The sequence below is a fragment of the Lampetra fluviatilis genome, chromosome 4, assembly GCF_964198595.1.
Source record: "Lampetra fluviatilis chromosome 4, kcLamFluv1.1, whole genome shotgun sequence".
Lineage (NCBI taxonomy): Eukaryota > Metazoa > Chordata > Hyperoartia > Petromyzontiformes > Petromyzontidae > Lampetra > Lampetra fluviatilis.
Genome location: NC_136278.1, coordinates 12,490,410 through 12,511,327, shown reverse-complemented (window position 1 = coordinate 12,511,327; position 20,918 = coordinate 12,490,410). Strand labels below are relative to the sequence as shown.

Sequence of the window (20,918 nt, the reverse complement as noted above, 5' to 3'; positions counted from 1 at the left end):
CAGCAGTAGCGTGTCTGTGTGTGTGACGCGTGTCTGTGTGTTTATGAGAGTGGTGTGATGTGTGTGTCTGTGTGTGTTTATGAGAGTGTCTGTGTGTGAGTCTGTGTGATGTGTGTGTCTGTGTGTGTGTCTGTGTGTGTGACGCGTGTCTGTGTGTGTTTATTAGAGTGGTGTGTGTGTGTGGGGGGGAGAGTGTTTGCGTGGCTGTATTTGTGTCTGTGTGGGAGCGGTGGTGTCGTGGTTAGCGAGCGCTGCGCGACGAACCCCGGCGACCCGGATTCGTACTGGGCCTCCCCTAGATCGACTAAGCCTTAAATGAGTGCGGGGTGAGGGAGAGACAAAGGCGGTCGGGCGTGGTGCTGGCCACCCCCTCGTGTGCCGTGCCGGCCTTCATAGGTGCGACTTGCTAACAGCACTTGTGCCCCTACAGTCTTACAGGCGATACACGGGGGATGTGACGGGTTCGTCACGAGGAACCGGTGTAGCCCTGTCAACGCGGACACACACAGACCGAGCAAAGATCCACGACAAATTGTATAAAAGATCCGGTGCGGCTGTTGTCTGTGGCGGTGGTGGTGGTTGGACGGTGGGGGTCGTCTTGGAAGGGAGAAGCTCACGGCGGACTAAAGTGACTCGATTCGTATCTCGCGTTTGTCAGCGAGAGGTGTGTTGTGTACCTTGACGTGTGTGGCAGTCTGTGGCCGTACTGTACACAGGTGTGCAAGTATTTAGGGTGGGGACCGTGCCTGCTGATGGGTGGTGCACTCACCTATTGTGTGCCGACTGGTTGGTCGGCCTCGGGAGTGAACCGCTTGCCCCTGGGCAGCAGTAGCAGGAAACCGAACAAATGGTATCTATCCAGACCCCCCCACCACCCCCCCTCTTCTTGCTGCGCATTTTGCAATAGCGGCCGTGCTGCTGGTGTTGAGGCGCTTGGCGCGTAAAACCCTCGATGCGTTCATGTTTGGCACGGTGACTTGCAATCAAGAGGCTTAGCTGCGCGTTAAGGAATCGTCCCCGTGTGCTTCGCGTGCTTCCCTTGTGAGAAGACGGTGGGTTTAGTGTGTGCGAGCGAGCGAGCGCGCATGTGCTTGTTGTTGGCTTGCGGTGTGTGCGAACGAGGAGCAGCAGTCCCCCCTGGCAAGTGGGGAGCGGTGGTGTAGCGCTCTGCGCTGCGAAGCTGACGAGTTCGATTCACGCTCACGGCCAACACCGGTGACGATTATCTTAACCGGTCCTGCGCCTCCCCTAGGTCGACTCAGCCTGAAATGAGTACCTGGTGCGGTGTGTTCGTAAACGTCGCCACTCGGGAGACAAAGGCGGGCGGGCGTGGTGCTGGCCACCCACCCCCTCGTGTACTGTGCCGGCCTTCATAGGTGCTCGCTAACAGCACTGACCCCAACATTCTGTTCAGGCTACATGCGGGGGTCTTTGTCTTTGCAGTCCCTGGCATGGGAGGGAGGGGGAGGATTAACAAGCGGCCACTTTTTTAACAGTGGGGCAGTTGCCATTTGTTACAGTACATGCCGGGAAAAGTTGGTGTATAACCCAGGCCTGCATCGCCCGCAGGTAAAACCAGCCCTCAAACGAGCACCAGCACCTCGCGCAGTCGTACATCCGCATGAGGGGGGATGGAGGCGGCTGGCTGGCTGGCTCGCTCTTGATGCCTGATGTGACACACACGGCCATTCCGTGCCATGTGTTGTGCACGAGTCTGCCAGAAAAATGCTAATTAGACTTGTGTGTGATGAAACATAGGTTTTTAAATGGATTGAAAGTGCTTGCCCTGATCAATTATTACTTTACTCCCCTCCTCACCCCCCCCCCAGATTTTTTCAGGTGAATGTGCATGTTAGTTGGCATGTGGCATCACTTGGTAGCAGAGGTTGGCACGCTGGCTATTGAAGCAGTAGATTGTAAAGTGCGACCTTTGGCTGGCAATGTTTCAGAGCATCAAAGTGAGTGGCCTTTACAGAGCGTGTAACAATTGTGTGCGAGTAGTCCGCTATCTATTATTGTTAAGACAAAACAGGAACATATGGGGAGAGTTCTGGACAGCAGCTCTTGATGGTCGTTAGACTTATCTTTTACAATGGCTAAACATGTTGGAAGAGATGAGAGTAGTCGCACTTAACCCACCACACACACTCTGACGATCGGCTGTGGCGTTACCCATTTATACTGCTGGGTGGACAGAGGTGGAGGGGCTTAATACACTTCCATATTTTTAAGTGCCATCAATTAAAAACCGGGCGACTTGGATAGCAAGTCCAATGTGCTCACGATTAAACCGTGACTGCATCATAGTCTTTAAAAGCTTTCATCGTTAAATGTTATTTGCACAACCATTTCAGCGACATTATTGTAGTTTGTTAATTACTGTCTATAACGCCGAATCAGCGTGACATGTCACTGAATTGTGCTGCTGCATACGCTGAGGCTGCTCGAGGATTATCGATTATCTCATTGCACACAAAACGCACGCGGAACAAGAGCTGGCAGACAGCACATCATGGCCGCACTCCTAGATTTAAATCGGTCTCCTGCAGTTCTTCACTTGCTATGGATTTTTCACGCATGAGCTTCCACTTTAAAAAATAAGATGTTCTGGTGGGCCAAAAAAGAAAATATCGGAGCAAAATGTGATTCTATTACAATTATTACTTTATGGATTTGTTTGGTGCTGTGTTGGTTTTTGGGTTGTCTACCTTTTTTGTACGGTGTCAGCCCTGGTATGTACAGTGTAACAAAGATTACGTTAAAATGCCTGTAGCCATGGGGTCCTGAAACCTGGAAATGCACGAACATTGGGTTTCATATGATTTCCATCTTTGTTACAAACTCATGGGGTTTTTTTAATTCCGTACAATATATTTTTTCGTGATATACACAGTTGTGTAAAAATAAAATAAATTATCACGTTACCGTCAGAGAGGCTCGCGACTAGCCCCACTTTCCCATCGAGTGGGCGGTTCGATTTTGACATCCATCCGATAATTTCTATTGAAGTGCTGTCTGACTTAAAGTTTACTCTCGAGATAACATTTCTCAGAGTCAGGTGACTGTATGGTGGTCGGTAGGTAAGTAAAAACAAGTAAAGGCTAAGCCCTGCAATTTCTTGCTCACGCCACTGTTTGCAAAATGGCCTCTACCAGAAGGAAGTCTGCTAGAGAGACCCCCCCAGAGTGTGTTGGCCTTCACTTCCGTGCGAGTCAGACTTGAGAGTTACAGTATCTCTACTTTACCCCTGCCACACGCGACATGCCAATGTCCTGCCACACAAGACCTGCGAGTCCGCTCGCTGATATACACATTTCTACTGTTGGTGGGCAGAGGCGCGTGTGTTTTAATACACTCGTCCATTGTTTTAAATTGCCACACCGAGAGATCAAATCGAACTGGTGACCTGCGGGGGGGGGGATGCAAGTACAATGTTCTTACCATGACGCCGTGGCAACATGACCACCGGTATGATGGTATTTCGGCTTAGAGCTCTAATTTTGCAATGTAAAAAAAATATTACCTTACCAGAAAACGAGATGAGCTGGTCTGGCTTGGCCGAATACAGAATGTGTATTATAAACGAGCACAGGCAGCCGGGCGTGTCTGGGGGGGGCCTGAGTAGCAAAGGGAAAATAAATCTAAAAATTGTGTAAACTACGACTTTTCCTAACTGTGATTCCATACGGGAAATCACGTAAGTTCCGAGAGAACGTATGGGTGGTCAAAACCACCCTTAAGACCGCCTTAATAGACTTGTCCTCTCCCCCCCCCATAGCCTTAACAGACTGTTGGGGCAAGTGCTGTTTGTGAACACCTATGAAGGCCGGCACGGCACACGAGGGGATGGGTAGCCAGCACCACGCCCGACCACCCTTGTCTTCCCAGTGATGATGTTTACACACTGTACCAGGTACTAATTTGAGGCTGAGTCGACCTAGGAGAGGCCCAGGACCGGTTTGGATAATCGTCACTGGTGTTGGCACGTGAGCGGGAATGGAACTCAGTTCGCCCGGTTTGTGTGCAGCGTGCTAACCACCACACTACCGCTCCCCACACAGACACGATCACAAATACACATACAGAAACACACGACATAGCCACACTCCCAAACACACACAAACACGTGCACAAAATCGCGTACAAATGCTCTCCCCAAACATGCTCTCATAAATACAACGATCCCGCATGTCGCCTCTTCACAGACCGTTAGCAAGCACCTATTAAGGCACATGATCGATACATTAATACATGCAAACACACAGACATTCCCATGTGAAGTAACAGTTGTATACATTTACTCTCACACACTTGAACAAATTACGTAAAAAAGAAACTTGGGGGCCATGTTGCATAAGGACTTCAGGATGGCCATGTTGCGTGGGGATTGTCTCCCTGGCAGTTGATTGGTGTAATGGGAGTGATGACGCAATAATACTGGTAGGAACCTCCTGGTTACACCAGCCTACAGGGGATTATTGTGTCCGTCCGTGGTGCATCCAAAAATGTGAGGGGAGTGTGGGGAGGGGCCTGGGAAGGGCTGAATGGGGAGGGTGGGGCTGGGTGGGGGGTGGGGCTGGGTGGGGAGGGGCTGGTCACCCCGTGGTGCCCTTATAAAACTCAACGTTTAACCTACTCACGCCGGCTTGTGCCCGCCCTCACAGTCGGCCATATTTGCGGAATACACCACGCCGCCGTTGACCCTGGCAATTGACCGAACAACCCAATGTTCCTACCAGCTCCCTTTGCAGGAATGTGTTACTCTGTGTTTCGATGTACGCAGTATCGGATCCTACGACAATCGCTGCCTGGCGGATTTTGCACGCATTTTCTTTGCCTGGGCCCCTGGTTACTGCTTGCTTGACAAGGCAGCCCAGGAAGAGCTGGGCTCGCCTCTACTCTGTTTTAAATTTTCTGTTGCACCTTTGCGAACAGTGGTTACTTATTAAAGTGCACACACCACTGCGAGGCCTTTAATACCAAATATTGCGTGTGCATATGGAGTGTTTTTGGGTGGTCATTGCATTATATTTCAATTCTTAGTTTGTGGCGCCACCAACCATTTTGGAGTTCAAGGCTGAGGGAATCCAGCCTTCGACTTAATTTCACATTGCCCCTTGGCCACAAAGGTTCTACCGCTTTGAAACAAACAATATTAATCTGTCACTGCAAACAACTTTGCAGTGGGAATCGGGTACTAAAGGGCAATACTTTAGACCTGGCAACATCGCTTATGGCTAATTTTAGCAGGCCCATTCATCTCTTGTCTTTCAAGTCGTTAACTTACAGTCAATGCATACATTCCTAGCACGATTAAAGTTCCATGTCAACTAAATTCATGGCTCAACAAAAGTGCAATGAAGTAGTAGACCAAGGCTATCCAATTATTTAAGTAATCAATTACCCCTGATTTCTCTGTTCGATTACTCAATCGGAAAACATGTTAATAGTTGGAAAAATAAAGTCTCTCTTCCCACGTGAGCTCAATGGGAGGTGATGTCAACGGATTCTGCAATGCTTGGGGGAGTGGCTTCTAAGGGGTTTCCTGCCTTCAGGAGGTAAGATGTCAGGGCCGCCAGCAGAACAATGTTGCGGGCAACTATTTTAATCGACCACAAAAACAAGTAATTGATTACAATTGTCACTTGGCTTCAGTGGTGCGATCGGCTATTTGTCTGGGCTGTTTTTGCAAGAGTCCCTGTTTAGCCCCTTGGTATGGAAGGCTTCCACACCCCTGTTGTAGTTGATGCAAGTTCGGACGAGGGCTCACAAAGCGTGTATTCCTCAACAGTTTGATCTGGCAAAGGAGGAGATGCCTGTCTTGCATGTGCTAATTTGTGTTGAGATTCAAAGCTTTGTGGTCCTCAGAAATTAGCTGACCATTTTGTACCGCCTTATTGTCTATATAGGAGAATTGTCTGCAGTTGTTAGGTTACACGTATATCTTTGGTTTTCAAAATCGTTTTTTATCTTTGAATGTTTGTGCATCTTTACGGGATTGTCTTAGTGGTATGTAAAATTCCACATTTGGACAGTGATATATATATTTTATATTTTCCACATTTATGGCTCTGGTTGGTTTATGATAAATTTGATGACGACTTCATCGTGGCTCTGTTAAAACAACTTTACATTAAAACGAGGCGGCTGTGGTGGGTGTAATAATACACACATGTTTAATGTTTTTTTCAATTATCTAGTTGACGGATTGTGTGTGAGAAACGGCAGAATATATTTCTTCATAATTGGCCTGTGATGTTTGTGAGCAGCTGATGTGTTAAAGGAAAGGGAATTGGCTCGTCTGTGTGCGAATCTGCTCAGTTTTCCTTTTTGTGGTGTGTTTACTGAGACAGCGGCTATGGATAAGTTGTTTTTTTACTTTTGAAAAGTAAATTAGAAGGCGAGTCATCTCTCTACCGGTTGGGTGTGTTGCAATTTCTTGCGTTCTCCCTGACGACCCACTTCGTTGAGCTATCATTTGTGGCCAGGTCGCTTCTGAAAAAGAAGGGAAGAGCCGTGGTCTTTACCTGGTATAATAAACAGTTTCGTTTTAGTTCACCTACATTTTAGTGATTTGTTTTCCTTTCCTATACTTTTTCTATCGTTTTTGTACTAATTGGCCATGTCGGGTGGTGGCGGGTTTAACGTTTTTATATGGATAATATTGGTTGCGAAAGCCTACGTGTTCAATTGTTTGTTGTAACTTTCTTACCTGTCCCTACTGGACATCTGTGAAAAAAATATTCAAACAGTTTAATCGGATTCATCCAGGATAAATGAAGATTATTATTCTGAGTCCACCATAATCTTTTTGGCTTCAAGTTGTCATTGAGCTCTTCCCCCCCTCCTCCTCCGGCCGTGAGCGTGTGATGTTGGAAACTTCCCTGTCGTCATCGGATAGGTTGTGCTGCTTTTGTAGGTGCATCGGCCTCTATAGATTCCAATGGAACGATCCTTTTATTAGTCAAGCTATCGCCCTGTCTCGTTCCTTAAATGCAAACATGTTTGACGTTACCATGTGTTTGCTTCCTCTTTGGTCATTTTATGCTTTTCATAATTTCACAATGACTCCTTAAAACTCTTTACTGTTGTTCTCAAACATGCTCTCACACTTAAGAACGCATCTCACCATTTTTCCTTTTTCGTTTTTGAATTCTCTCCCTCGTTTTTGTTGTTGTGTTTTTGAATTTCATTATGTAGTGAAAAGCTCACGTCTTTCCTTTACTTTGCATTTCCTCAACAGGTGACTGGATAGTTCAGTACTCATTGTGCTGAACGAGTTTATGTGTACAGTATTTTAGAGTTCAGTTCCCACGGATATCCGGGCAATTCACAAAGTGGGCCATCTAAAACTATAATGTCAACTATTTTTAGTTTACCAAGTAAGCCCAACTGAGTTATATGGCTCTTTTTCAGAAGCGTCCCTGGCCTAATCCACTTCGTTGATAGCTCAACGAAGTGGATTATGATAGCTCAAGGAAGTGGATTATCACGTGGAAATGTATTGCCGCCAAATACTCTGATCGCATTTTTCTAAATGTGGAGGGAAAAACCGGTGGAGCTGGAGAAAAATCCACGCAACCATGGGGAGAACATGCAAACTCTAAATATACAGCAGGCGTCAAGATCGAACCCACGACCTCCTGTATACCAGGCGAGGTAATTAACATCTCGCCACCCTGGCGCCCAGAGTTATATGAACTTGATCTCATACATGATAGTTTTGCTTCACCCAAATTTGTAAAGTTTTTCAAGCATATTGAAGATGTGAAAAACTGCTCCCTACATACGGGCACCTTTGACCAGGTCACCCAGATTACACCCGATCTTGTTGGCTCTCGTAAGTTAAGCAGGATCTTGAGCCTGGATAAGTGCTTGGATATGGGCGACCGTCATGCTTAAAAGAGGTGTTGTAAGCTCCTGCAGGGCTACGTTGTCGGCAGAGGGCAGTGCAGGGAAATCTGCTATGCTCCCAACGACTGCACTTGCCTGCCTTATTAACAAACCCGCAGTATTGCCATAAAACCCACGCGACCCGTGTGTACTGGAGAGGGCCTCGCCCAGGATTGGGTCTCCATGCGGAAAGTACAAACTCTCTGGCGAGCCGGATTAATGGGGTGAGTCCTCATCCACCGAGCTGACAAGTCCGATGGGCCACAATTTTCAATCAAAAGCACTCTAAAATCAGCAGGAATACTCATATATAGTACTTGTGTAGGTGTTTATTACGTACACACACACGTGTCCTACTCTATACAGTATGTGGGTGTATATATGTAATATTTACATACATGAGCACGTGTGTTCGCGTGCAGACAATGTAGACACGGTATGTGTGCTGCACAGTGCTGTATTCATACCCCCAGTTTGTGGCTCTCCTCCCCCTCTCCAATTGCCCCCCCCCCTACCCCCACCATCCTCCACAAGTAAATGTAATACTCTTTAAATACAGGGCATATTTTATGCATTCTACACACTATTATGCATTCAAGTGCATTTTGATATCTTTCATATGAATGGAGAATTTTACAATGGGACACGTCGTGTTTTGGCGATCAATGCTCCGTGGCTTCCTTAGATGCTGACCGGGGAAATGAAGCGCCTCCCGCAACCTGTCTCAGTGCAGGGGCCGGTCGATGTGATAAGTTCCACGCTCTGGGACTCGGGGGCCACAGTCGCACTTGGAGGTCACATCCCTCGTCGTTCGCTCGTGAAGCCGGGGGGCCCACTGCGTCATGCCCCCCCCCCACCGTGTCCTGTCCCTCCGTGTGGAGTCTGTTGAGTGTTGTCTGCTGTCTTGGATGGAGGTCAAAACCAGTGACCTCTGCTGTTGGGACAGGTTGTTTCTTCATGATGCACGTGATTCCTTCCGTCTGGATAGTGGGTCTTGTTTATGTACAATATATTACGTAACAATCCAAAGTGTGTATATATACGTACATTCTGTTATGTTTACAACGTTTTGCTTTTCATTTACATTTTAGATGTTTTTTTTTAATTAGCCGACCTGCGACAAAAGGTTAAACCCTGCTTGATGAAGTCCGGCTGCATAATGATGCTGTATGACCTATCGCCAGGTTGAAGTCTTTTGTTTATTTGATTGTCCTCAAGTTATTTTAAGACCATATCTCACGAGACATTGTGTACAAGCATCCTAATTCCCTCGCCAGGCATGTGCACGCTCGCTTCAACACAAGTTGAACACCCTCGCGATTGATTTAACAGCCACACCTATAGAACACATGAACGGATGTCACAGCTGGTAATTCTCATGAGAATTTAAACAACTGTGGCAATCCAGCGGTATGTTGTTTAACACTATGATGATTGGCGCATGAAGCATTTGACATGCCTAAAAATATGCTCAAGAGTTGAAAGCGACACGTTTATCCAGATTCTATTGCATCTTTCATCATTTGTGTATTAAATTCAAAGATAAACAATACCACTGTTGCATTTCATGTGAACAAATGTTAGTGCAGTACTTTAATCTCCAAACTCGTAATCTTTCGCCGTGTTTGATGCATCCGTTTGCATTCCCTTGATATTCATAATATGGAATGAATGTGCAGCATTGGGGATATGTTTTTGGTACATCATAGCCCAATCGTTTTAATTCCCAAATATTCTGGAAGTGTAATGTCTGTCACCTCTACAAACAAACAAAAGCCGCCTCATTTCCCGCGCGTTGGGTGTTAAGCCTCACCTGGTGTGCTGTGTGTATTTCAGTTCATTTTTGCTCATGACAAGATCGAAATGGAATAGAAGTAACGTTGAAATGCAATTATATACGGGAAAAAATAATAGGCTTTACAATTTCTGGCAAGAATACAGGTGTTAAGATATTCAAACACCAAATAGACACTTATTGCAAGCCATCATGTCCGCATTAACCACACATACAAAAATATGCAAATAAATATGCTCTGATAATAGATGGGCATTGTCTTTGAAACTGATTGGCCTACACCAGAGACAGCCTTCTTCATGAGCTTGTCTCACCAGTGTCGGACCAGAGAACGCCAAAATGCGAACAGCACGAAGGCAATGCAAATTCCAAGGCATTAATAGCTCGGTTTGGAGCAGTTCTATCTATGGGACCTTTTTAGCCAGGATCAAGATGATGAAAAAAATAACAGGCAAAAAGGGTCCCGTAGACGCAATCATATAGTGGTTACAATGTATGTTGAACTTCTTTCACACCGTAAGTAGCTGGCCGTGCTAATCGGAGGTGCAAAGTCAATATGCAGACAATAAAACAAAATGCAGACAATACAAAAGAATCGGCATGCAGACAATCATCTACGTACCATGCACGCCGCCCACTGGTTTGAGCGGGGGGCAAGTCTTGTGAAGCGCGCGGCACGTTGCTGTGCGGGTTGCGTTACGTGACACCCAAAGACGGGGAAAACGCCAGCGTGTCCACGGTCACTGCGGAGGCTTGGAACCTCTCGTGCTGGGTGAAGTTGCAACACCTATCCCTAAAGGCACATCATCTGGCAGGGGCAGACGACGTGGTTGCGGATGCGATTAATTCGAGGGTGGCTCGATCCGGGGAGGGAGGGTGGAATGGGATCCAACAACTTGAGTTGGACCTCTCTGTGTCGAAGACCATTCGTCAGTTGCCACGGTTCTGCACGGGTTCTCGCTGTCTAGCGTCCCGTCGCGACAGATACGTCAACGATCCCCTGGACTGGGTGAGGCCTGTACGCGTTCCCTCCTTGGTCCGTCCTGCCGAGGGTGCTGCTGATTGCCCCATGTTGGGCCAGGCAGCACTGGATCTCGGATATTCTGCAACAGAGAATGGGCCCCTCATGGCTTCTCCCGGTTCAGGAGGATCTACTGTGCCAAGACGACGATGCCCGTCCCCCCACATGCCGTTAAATGGATGAGGTAGGTGAACCTGGGCCTTTCAGACCCAGGTGCAGAGTGTCCTCTTGAAATCAAGGGAGACCCTTCATTGGCAAGGTTAACACCAGTCACTGGAGGGGGCGATCTCCAGCCGGCATGTCCAAACGAGTCCAAGATCCCCTGCCGTGCGGGTTACTCGCTCTCACCACTCATCTCCAGGCGGATTTTGAGAGTGGCGGGTCGACAGGATCCATAAAGGTACGCCTGTCTGCTATTTCTTCCTTTCACGAACACATTCTTGGAGTCCTGGTGGGTATCCTCAGCAGTGCTGTCGAGGTTCCTGAAGGCCGTGGCTCTGCAGAGGCCTAGACGGTCAGCGTCGGTGGCTCACTGGGACCTTCGATTGGTTAGAAACAAAAAAGGTTTCTAATCTTTAAAAAAGTGTTTTTTCTCTTCGCCATATCGGTCAGAAGGGTGTGTGAACTTGCAGGCCTTGTTGGTTCATACCCCCTTCGTTAGACTTTGAGTTGTGCTGATGATTCCTCTGCAGTTTTTGGTCAAGGTGGCTTTAAGCTTCCACTTGCAGCGAGAGCTCCATTTACTGATCTTGTATCCAGCTCCATTTGCTTTGGACAGACAACGGGCTTTCCACACCTTGGATGTGGCGAGGGCTTTTTGAAGTTCTATCTCCAGTAGACAGCGGGCTGGCGAAGTTCACAACAGCGGTTCGTCCTGTATGGGGACACGGACAGGGGAAACGGGGGGGGGGGCGGGGGGGTTATGTGGCCTCAAAAATCAGAATTTCCATGTGGATAAGGTAGTGCATTAGGCACTGCCCTACGCACTTGGCAAGAAAGGGGAGACACCCAATGGGTTTGAGAACCCATTCCACCAGAACGGTGGCGACATCATGGGCCAGGGTATCCAACGTGCCCCGTTGAAAGTCATTTGTAAGGCGTCGACTTGGAAGTAGCCGTGCACGTTTGTCAGACTGGACACCTTGGCTTCGCAGGACGCCTCCTTTGCGAGAGCCGTTCTGTCTGCTGCTGCTGTATTTGGGCCGTGATCTTACCTCCAACAGGTACCGGCTCTCGTATGATTGCTCAATGTTTCGAATAACGTTGAACCAGTGGGTGGCGGCATGGTACGTAGAGAAAATAAGGTTTTGTACTACGTTGGTAAGAACTTGTTTGTCTCGTCCATGCCTGCTGCCGACTTGTATCCCATCCATTCTTCCTCTTTGTTATAATTGGGAACGTTTTTTTCCGGGTTGATTTATTGATGAATGAGTAACTGACACGTGTTGATTCAGTTCGTGTCCTTATCTGCTTTTCAGTGTTCTTACACTTTCACGTGGGGGAGTCTTCACTGCTCGTGTTCTGTTCAGTGTCAGACTTCTCCTCCCCCCTCCTCTTCACATAGCCTCGGTTGTGTCCGTGGAAAGATGGTGTTAGGTTATTTATGTGTCCCTCTACCATGCGTGGGGGCTTTGCTATTGAGTCATGAGGCTCATGGATGGAGGGTGGGGAAGTGTGATGATGTCAGGGGTGGGCACTGGGTGCCTGCCTCCAAAGTTATATCTACAGTATGTTCCATGGCCCAAAGGGAATTGCTAAATGTTAAGAATAACATTGATGACAGAAATTTTTACCAAGTCACAAAACCTAATTATCTCTGGATTCAGTGTGGAATTGTAGTAAATAACTTTCCACATTAGTTTCATAGCTTCTACCTATTAGAAATTTAAGGTTTTCATAAACTGAATGGGGAGCAGTTTCCCTCCGATTGCATTTGTTAATAATTTCTTTTCCTGTCGCTAATTCCTTCCAATTGACATGCATGATGGGAATTGGTAGCTCTAATAATTCGCCACGGGTGGGAAATGCTTTAATTGCAGTTGCCGTGTCTCTTACGCGCTAGATTTTCACAGAAACGTTAAATTTGTTTGAATCCCGCAAATGAAACTTCATCGCCCTCGTTGCTGTGCGCCATATGCTCGTGGTTCTTCGAAATTTGCAGCCGGCTGAGCGTGTGAGGCTACTCACCGCGGAGCCACGCTGGGTTGTACGTGCCGGCGCTCGCAAGCTACTTGTGCCATGCTCGGAGTGGGCAAAACCGAAACCACAGAAACCAATTGATCAGTGATGTGAACTGGGCGTGCCAGGTTTCGGGTTCGTCTTAGCACCCGGCCAACAGCTATTCGGGATACGTGGTTTGTATAGTTGAGGAAGCCTTCAGTATCGGGACGTATCTCGCTTTAAGAGCATCCTTTTCGCATAACGAGCAAATGTTCTCGTAGCGAGCGGAGATCGATCGATGGAATGCGGTCTGCGGCGGCAGGGAGGTGGGTGGGGAAGGGGTGGGCGTGGGCGTGGGGGGAGGTGTGGTGGGGGGGCTGGGTGGCACGCTGAGTACAGGCGGAACCTGCAAGCACTGTGTGGTTCTTCATGTGTGGTAAGTGTTACGTTTCATATTTTATTCCTCTTTTTTTAATTGTAATTTTATTTGTTATGTGAAAAAGGTTGTTAAGGAGTGGACCATTTTTAGTTTCAAACCTAATTCTGCTTTTAACATGGGAGTCAATGGGACAACGATGATCGTTTAACCAGTTTTCGCTTAACGAGCAATTTTCGCGGAACATATCTTGTTCGTTTAGTGCTGGAAAACCTGTATTATAAATATAACAGTTTTTTTCTCAGTTTAATTCTCATCCTTTGTGTGACAGGAAATAAATAAGGAAGTTGAAAAGTGTCAAATAAGATTATGCATCTTATATTTTTTCTCCCCATGGGGGGATGGTATATATTCATTCCGATTATGTGCATCTCCATCCCCAGTGTCCTTCATGCATTATCTACAAACAGTGATGTTTATTTTAAATGGAAGCTCTTGACCTCTCATTGTGACGTGCAAAATGTTTAATTACTCGCGTATTATTTTAACAAGCTTATGATTATAAAAAAAACATCGCATTTTAGGCTCTAGAAAAAAGTAAAGTCTTTTGCGACGCATTGTCACAATGGCTATTAGCCAGGCAGAAAGCCAGCACATACTCATGCTAAACACACGTGTGAATAAAAAAAATAGTAACACTTGTACTCCTAATTATATTTTAAAAAATAGATACAAAATAATGACCTTCAACCAGTGGTGTTTAAGAACTGTGGGTCACCACACGTTTTCATGGCGCACCATAGCATGCTTATCGTTCTTACGCTTCATTATAATTGCTAAAGGCTACCGGCAGCCAAACGCAACTTACTGAAGATCCAAACCGTACCGAGATACATACGTCCCATGCTGTCCTGCCAGCTGACTTCTTTCCCTCGGCAATTCCTGCTGGGAATTCCTACCAGAGACTGGAGATTATGACAGAAACAAAAGCGGCACTGTAATCAATTGTCATTCTCATCTTTCTTCATCTTTATTGTCAGACAATCTGTCCGTTGTTGGACTGGAATTGGTTGGCTGACTTTCATGTGTAATCTTCTTAGAGGCAGGTGTCACAGAGAATTGGAAATCACCCATTCGGTAACAGAAAGAATCAGATTATCCCACACCTGCAGATAAGAGGCCTTCCACTGTATGTAAGCTATCCTCAGATGTAGCCAGACGAATTTACATGCAGTATTGTATTATGTAGGATTATTTGAAATGTGTGCAGGAAGATTCATTTAAATGTCTATAAGTCAAGAGCCGAACTAAGGCATGTTTATAGTTATTAGGGTTCATCGGACACTCAGGACTCGGTGATAAACATTTAGGCAACTTGTTGAGAACTGCCATAGCAGTTGCAGAAACATTGTGTGTCGCTGTGGTTGGCTGCCTTGTTAAAATGTGTTTTGTAGAAACAGATGCCGTCCGTGATGCAGCCGTAGCTGTTTTGTCACTCTGCTGTAATGGGTCGGCAACCTCTTTAAAGAACGCCTCCTACAATTGCACTTTGTAGATCAGAACCGCAGCACTCTTTTCCTGTAGTCTCGCCACACTTGACCAAATGTAGCTGCCAGGGATATTCGTTGTTGAAAAGCGCATGACATTTTCCGCAACGGAAACATACTGTGCTCTTGTTTGCCGCGTAATTAATCTCGTTTCTTCAACCAATACTTCACCATGTTGGTTAATGTGGATTGCTGACGTCTGGTAGTCCTGACCTGATGAAAAAAAAACCTGAAATTAAGACGGTGATCTGTTTATTGTCAAAATTAAGTACTTAATATTGTAATCAAGAATTTTAAATAATTATACGAAACTATGTTCAACGTTTGTAATACATGAACCAAACAAAAACAGCTCTTAACCAAATTTCGATTTAAAGCTTTCGTGACTGCAGGGATTAATCTTCTTGGTTCTTTCGGTAAAGTCACGTAGAATGGAAGTAATAAAATAATAAAAATAAAACTTTATTATGTTTTATTTTTATTAATAAAAATGAAACATAATTTTTTTATTATTAATAAAAAAGAAACATAATTTTATTATGTTTTATTTACTTTTATTAATAAAAATAAAACATAATATTATTATGTTTTATATTTATTACTTTATTATTTCCATTCTACGTGACTTTACCGAAAGAACCAAGAAGAAAAAAGCTCTTATCCATTTTACTGGCTGAAGGTCTAAGCATGCCCAGTCAGTCATGGTGATTGTTTGACCAAAGTTCGGCACCCTTCGGTGTGAGTTGGGGGCGGAGGGCCCAGAGCCGGTTCCGAAATCACTCTGTGATCTAATGTTAGCTGTAGCCATTAATCAGCCTCGTGTGGCATTGTGCCAGTACCAGTGCGTCACAAGTTTTATGTCATTTGTATGACAAACATGCTTTGACATGCCTCGTGTTTGTACGAAATGTTACAGAAAAATCTTTGGCTGCATACGTTTTTTTTAGCTCAAGTTGTTAAAATCTCTTGACGTGCCTCTAATTATAATTTCATTCGAAACGGGGATCGTTTTTAAACTCTTTCTGCTTGTCTTCATTGTCGGTCCTATAAAGATTGCCTCCTGCATTGTTGTTTTAATAATCTCTTAAGGCTTTTCTGACTTCACAATCTTTACGTTAATATTTATAGAGCTATTCTTGGTTATTTCGGTAAAGTCACGTAGAAGGGAAATAATAAAATAATAAAAATAAAACAATAAAATTCTCACGACGTTTCGATTGCAACACTATCTTCCGTTCCAAGTGTGGCGTCGGCGTGTTTTGTTCAGAGACTCGCTGTGTGTGGGATGAGCCATACGGGGTGACTTGGGTGCGGAGTTAGCACTGTATGCCGAGTGGTATGTGTGGTGAGAGTGGTTCATGCAGTGGTGGTGCATTCTCTCTGGTGAGCAGTTTGCGCGAGTGTTGTATGGGGTGACCAGTCAGTGCAGTGAGTGGTTTGTGCGAGCAGTATATATGGTGAGCAGTCTTGGAGGAGGGTGGTGAGTGGTATAGGGATGAGCAGTCTGGAGGGTTGAGTGGTTTGGATGAGTGGTGCATGTGGTGGAGCATTTTATGTTTAACAAGTGGTTTTTGCTGAGTGGTGTGTGAGCAGTCTATTTTTAATGGCCATGTTTTAAGCTGAGATATGACCCAAGCCTTTGTGCAATTTTGTATTTCATTTAGCACTTATCCGGTGTACATTGATCCTTGGTTTCCACACAGTGCTGACCTCAAGCCTGCCCAGAACGATGTTGTGTCTCCTGGAGAACTTGCCCCTGCCTTCATCCCCCACACAACTCTGGTGTACTAATTGACCCAGGCAGAGCAAATCTCTTTCGGGTTGGAGTTTCGGCAATCTTTGCCTTAAAATTCTGCTTTTAAAATTAAATTTGAAACTTTACGTTAATTCAATTATTTTTATGATTTTATGTATATGTGTATTTTTTTCTCTTTGCCCTTGATTAGTGTAAAGTTAAAAAATAAAACTGACTTGGCATATTTATTGAACAAGGCAGTAACTTCACTGCCCACCTTACGAAAAGTCGCAATGTCCCGTGACGGCATTACTCCGCAGGAATCAGTTCGTGCGAGTTCTCTTGGCGCTTTGCTTTGTTTTGATGCTACAACTCCTATTGCAGACTCGCAGATTCACGCCGACCGCGAGCCACCATCATACATTAAAAAACGGAACGGTCATGGAAGTGATGTTGTGACCCACTAACAACGTTCAGGGCATTCAGGATTATTCGGTGTCATTTCCCCTCCCTCCCCACACCCTCTGCACTACCTAAAACCCCCCACTAGTATTGACAGGGCCCCCTACTGTGACGCGACAAACAGGAAGTTGTTCTCATTAGAACCTAATACCCACACACTTGTTCAATTGGTGCATCGTGTCATTAAACGCTGTAGCTTGCATAGGGGAGAGCGGTGGCGCAGTAGGTTAGTTCTTCCTCCCCCCCCCTTAACCAACCCATACTGACCATGGTGAGGAAGTATGGATTTTATAAGTCAACCCTCATGCCTGGCATGGTATGGAGAGGCCTTTGTCTCAGTGGTTTGACAGATCATTACCAAACCCTCTCCCTCTTTCATCGCATTTGTCTCTGCTTGGGTGCTTTAGTAAGTGGTTTTGGGGTGTCAGACCAGTTAGTGCTTTCATTAGACATTTGCTGGAAACAAAAATGAAACTTCAAGCCCAACTGCCTTGGTTGTGTAGTAATCCACAACCTTATTAATGCGTTTGCCATGTAGGGGCAGACATTGACCAATAAACAATATTTTGTATGCAATTGTACGTGTAAAAAAATGTTGTATACGTTTTCAATACTAGTGTTAGTTGCTATGGGCAAGTATTATGCTTGACTATACTTGACCATGCTGGTCAGCGCGATTTGATGAAGGGATCACCAAGAACTGGTTTCGATATTGCTCGCCATCGACATTAACAGTGCTTGGGAATCAATCTCCGGTCGCCGGGTTCATAAATGGATTGCTCTAACCACTGTGCAACCACTTAACTGCCACGTACTTAAGCGCTTAGAAACTACAATCTTGTAAACAAACACCTTAGCAACTTTACTTACTGTTTGTTGCCATTCCATAACAGGACAAGCGTGTAGACCCTTTGTCCTTAAGCTTGCGCATGTCAAGTTTATGAAATGGCTACTTTACATCAGGCAGCAGATGAGGCCAGTTCCATTTAAAAATCATTATAACTTGCCGGCCTTGAGTTGTCGAGTCCGACAAGCTGGATCGCTGATGGGGGAGGTTGACAGTACTAAAACGAAACTATTCAACTTTGTTTTATTTCGCCAGATAAGGTCCACTGAGATATACGGCTCTTTTTCAGAAGTGACCTGGCCACAATTGATAGCCCAACGAAGTGGCTTATCTGGAAATCTATAGCAGCCAAATGCTCCAAATGCATGTTGATTCTTAATGTGGAGTGAAAAACCAGAGGACCCAAAGAAATCTCCCCCGACCACGGGGAGACTATGCAAACTCCAAATATATCGGCTTTGAAACCACGACTTCCTGTATACCAGGCAAGGGAGTTAACATCTAACCCCCCTGCTCGCAGTGCGACATTCACTAATTACTGCTTGTCTCGTGTGCACAGCGTGCAGCAGCGGATTAATTGGCACTAGAAATCTTGTCCGTGTTGGGGTCACCAAGTGTGGAGTTGAGAAGTGCTGTACCTACATGGTTACAGATGACTGAGACAAAACGTTCTCCCTGCATTCTTGGGTACTTATTGTTCTATCGGCTGTGCAGGACATGAGAACTAAATTAACTGTTCTCCCTAGATTTGAATTAAGTAGGATTGAGGCACTAATTGGTTCTGTCAATAATGTTAGTAGCAAACGGAGTATTGCCCCGATATGCGTACCAGCTGACTGACCGGCGCTTTAAAATATTGATGAGGTTTCTTAAGCAGCCTTTGCATTCTTGGCTGATTGTGAATGTGGCATGCGGTTTAGGCTTTTTTTCATCATCTCCTCTGTCTCAATTTCCACCAAATGCGAAAAGAATCTTGACAATTTTAATCGGTTGAGAGGGAGGGAGGCCAAATATTCTTACCAACTCTGCTTGTGCTGGTTTGCGACCGGTGCAGCATAAGCCACTGGGCCATGACTTCTTCCCCCCCCCCTCGCTGACACTGCGACGTTTGCACGCCACTGTAAGACTTCCTGGGGGAGAGGCAAAGCGGCAAGGAGGTGGAGGCCGCAAACCGCTACCCTCGGTGACGCAGGAGCGCCGTGCGAACGGGGGGATTTCTCACACCTGAGCTTTTGCAGGCTTCTGCTTTGTCCTCCCTCCCCCCACCGTCTCCCTGTGCACCCGTTCCACCAGCAGCAGCGGGGGATGAGAGATGAAATGATGTTGAGGTACGTTTGCCCTTGTTTTTTTTGTTTGTTCCTTCCTACCGGGTGTGATGTTTGCAGATCACTATCACGTGTTTGTGGGAGACCTGAGCCCAGAGATCTCCACCGATGATCTCCGGGCGGCCTTCGCTCCCTTCGGTAAAATCTCGTAAGTGCCGCAAAGACGATGACGATGACGACGACGAGAGCTTGCGCCGGATGCGCGGCGTGCCGTTACTGCCGAGGGAAATTTGAATTCATTTGACATCTTCTCACTTTGTCTGTTCGGTCGGCACAGAAATGTTGAAGTTGCTCGTATAGACATGAATGCAGTGTAAACCTTTTTTTTATTACTGTATATATTATAAATTTTTGATATTTTTGTAATTAAGGCTGCAGGCTTAGTGCAAAGTAACCACAAGCTTAACGAATCGATTTTTACAAAGACATTATGCGGTGATCCTAAAAGTCACTGAGCACTGTGATTTAGCGTTGGCACTCTGGGGCAGTCATTGCCGGAGTATCAATGCAGTTTGTCCTTGGAAGCAACCCCTCCTGTACTTGGCATGGGCAGCTTCAGTTGTCAGGACCATTCGTTCATGTCCTATCGAGTCAATGAGGTGTGAATAATGTTTATGGTGCATTTAAGTGAATGTTTCTCGTACGTAATGAACCCTGATTAGGTCGGTGTGTGTGGATGGGGCGGGGGGAGCTGTATGGACGAACACTGAGCTTTCATTAGTTTCCCTACCTAATCCAGGTTGGCGGCAGGTGTCTCGGTCTATTCAGCATTTACGCCTGAAATCCATTTAGCAAAATGCTTTTGCTTGGTTGCAGAACGGCTCTGTTCTTCAGCGGATGTGTAGAAAACCAGTCCGTACCCCCACATTTAGAGAATCTGAATATTTATTTATACTGGAAGACTCCGTTGAGCTATAAAACTATTTTGCGCAGATGCTCAGTCGAGGCAGGTCAGAACTTCACGACAACAAACAATATAAAAACACGATAGGAGTGTAAAGGATAGGAAAGGTAAACCATTTTTTTTTTTATCTTACCATGTAAAGTCGACTGAGGTATTAACTTATTTTTTAGACGCAGCCTGGCCACAATAATAGCTCAACAAAGTGGCTTATCACGTGGAAATTTATAGCAGCAAAATAAGCTTAAGCCATTACTCGTTAAGACTCGACTGCCGGCCACAGGGATCCATTACCCAGCCTTCGCCGCCGTGATCATGTAGATTATTCTCCGGGAGCCTCTGGTTTTTCCCTCCATATTTTAAGTAACATGCATTTGGAGTACTTGGTTACCGCTGTACATTTTCGCGCTACGATGAGCCCACTTCCTTGAGCTGCTATCGTTCACGATGGCCAGCTCGCTTCTGATAAAGAGCTACGCAGCTCAGTGGGGCCTTACCTGGTCAAATAAATGAATAGAAAGTTTGGTCAGTGCCGCTCGGTGAAGGCGGGTTGCCTGCCCCGGGACCGCTGTCAGATCCTACTCGCCACTGACATCAACCACGACCGGAAACCTAATTTACGTCACCGAGTTTTGTGGCGCAGTGCACGGGAACTAACGCGTCACGCCTGCGCCCTTCACCCAACCACAGCTTCAAAGTGGAGGCCTCTCCTGGCACAACAAACCTCTCCGGCAATGGGCACGTCTGTCGCCATGGCAATAATGGCTGGACGCCACCACAACGCCACTGGTGGCAGTGCACGAAGGGCACACCGGGTGGAGCGCTAACATTATTCGTTTGAGATGAAAGTGTCGGC

At 46.0% G+C, this 20,918-nt stretch overlaps 1 protein-coding gene across 6 annotated transcripts in view; it reads left to right on the top strand.

Annotated features, from left to right (window-relative positions):
* LOC144931575 (nucleolysin TIAR-like) overlaps positions 1 to 20,918 on the top strand; it is a 90,911-nt gene that overhangs the window by 45,670 nt on the left and 24,323 nt on the right. For 5 of the 6 annotated variants that reach the window (XM_078855582.1, XM_078855581.1, XM_078855580.1 and 2 more), the window contains one exon: positions 19,222 to 19,309. In XM_078855582.1, the coding sequence (XP_078711708.1) occupies positions 19,222 to 19,309 (88 nt within the window). Of the gene's footprint in view, positions 1 to 13,283; positions 13,306 to 19,221; positions 19,310 to 20,918 lie in introns of those variants that run through there. The other variant, XM_078855584.1, reaches the window with a different exon arrangement.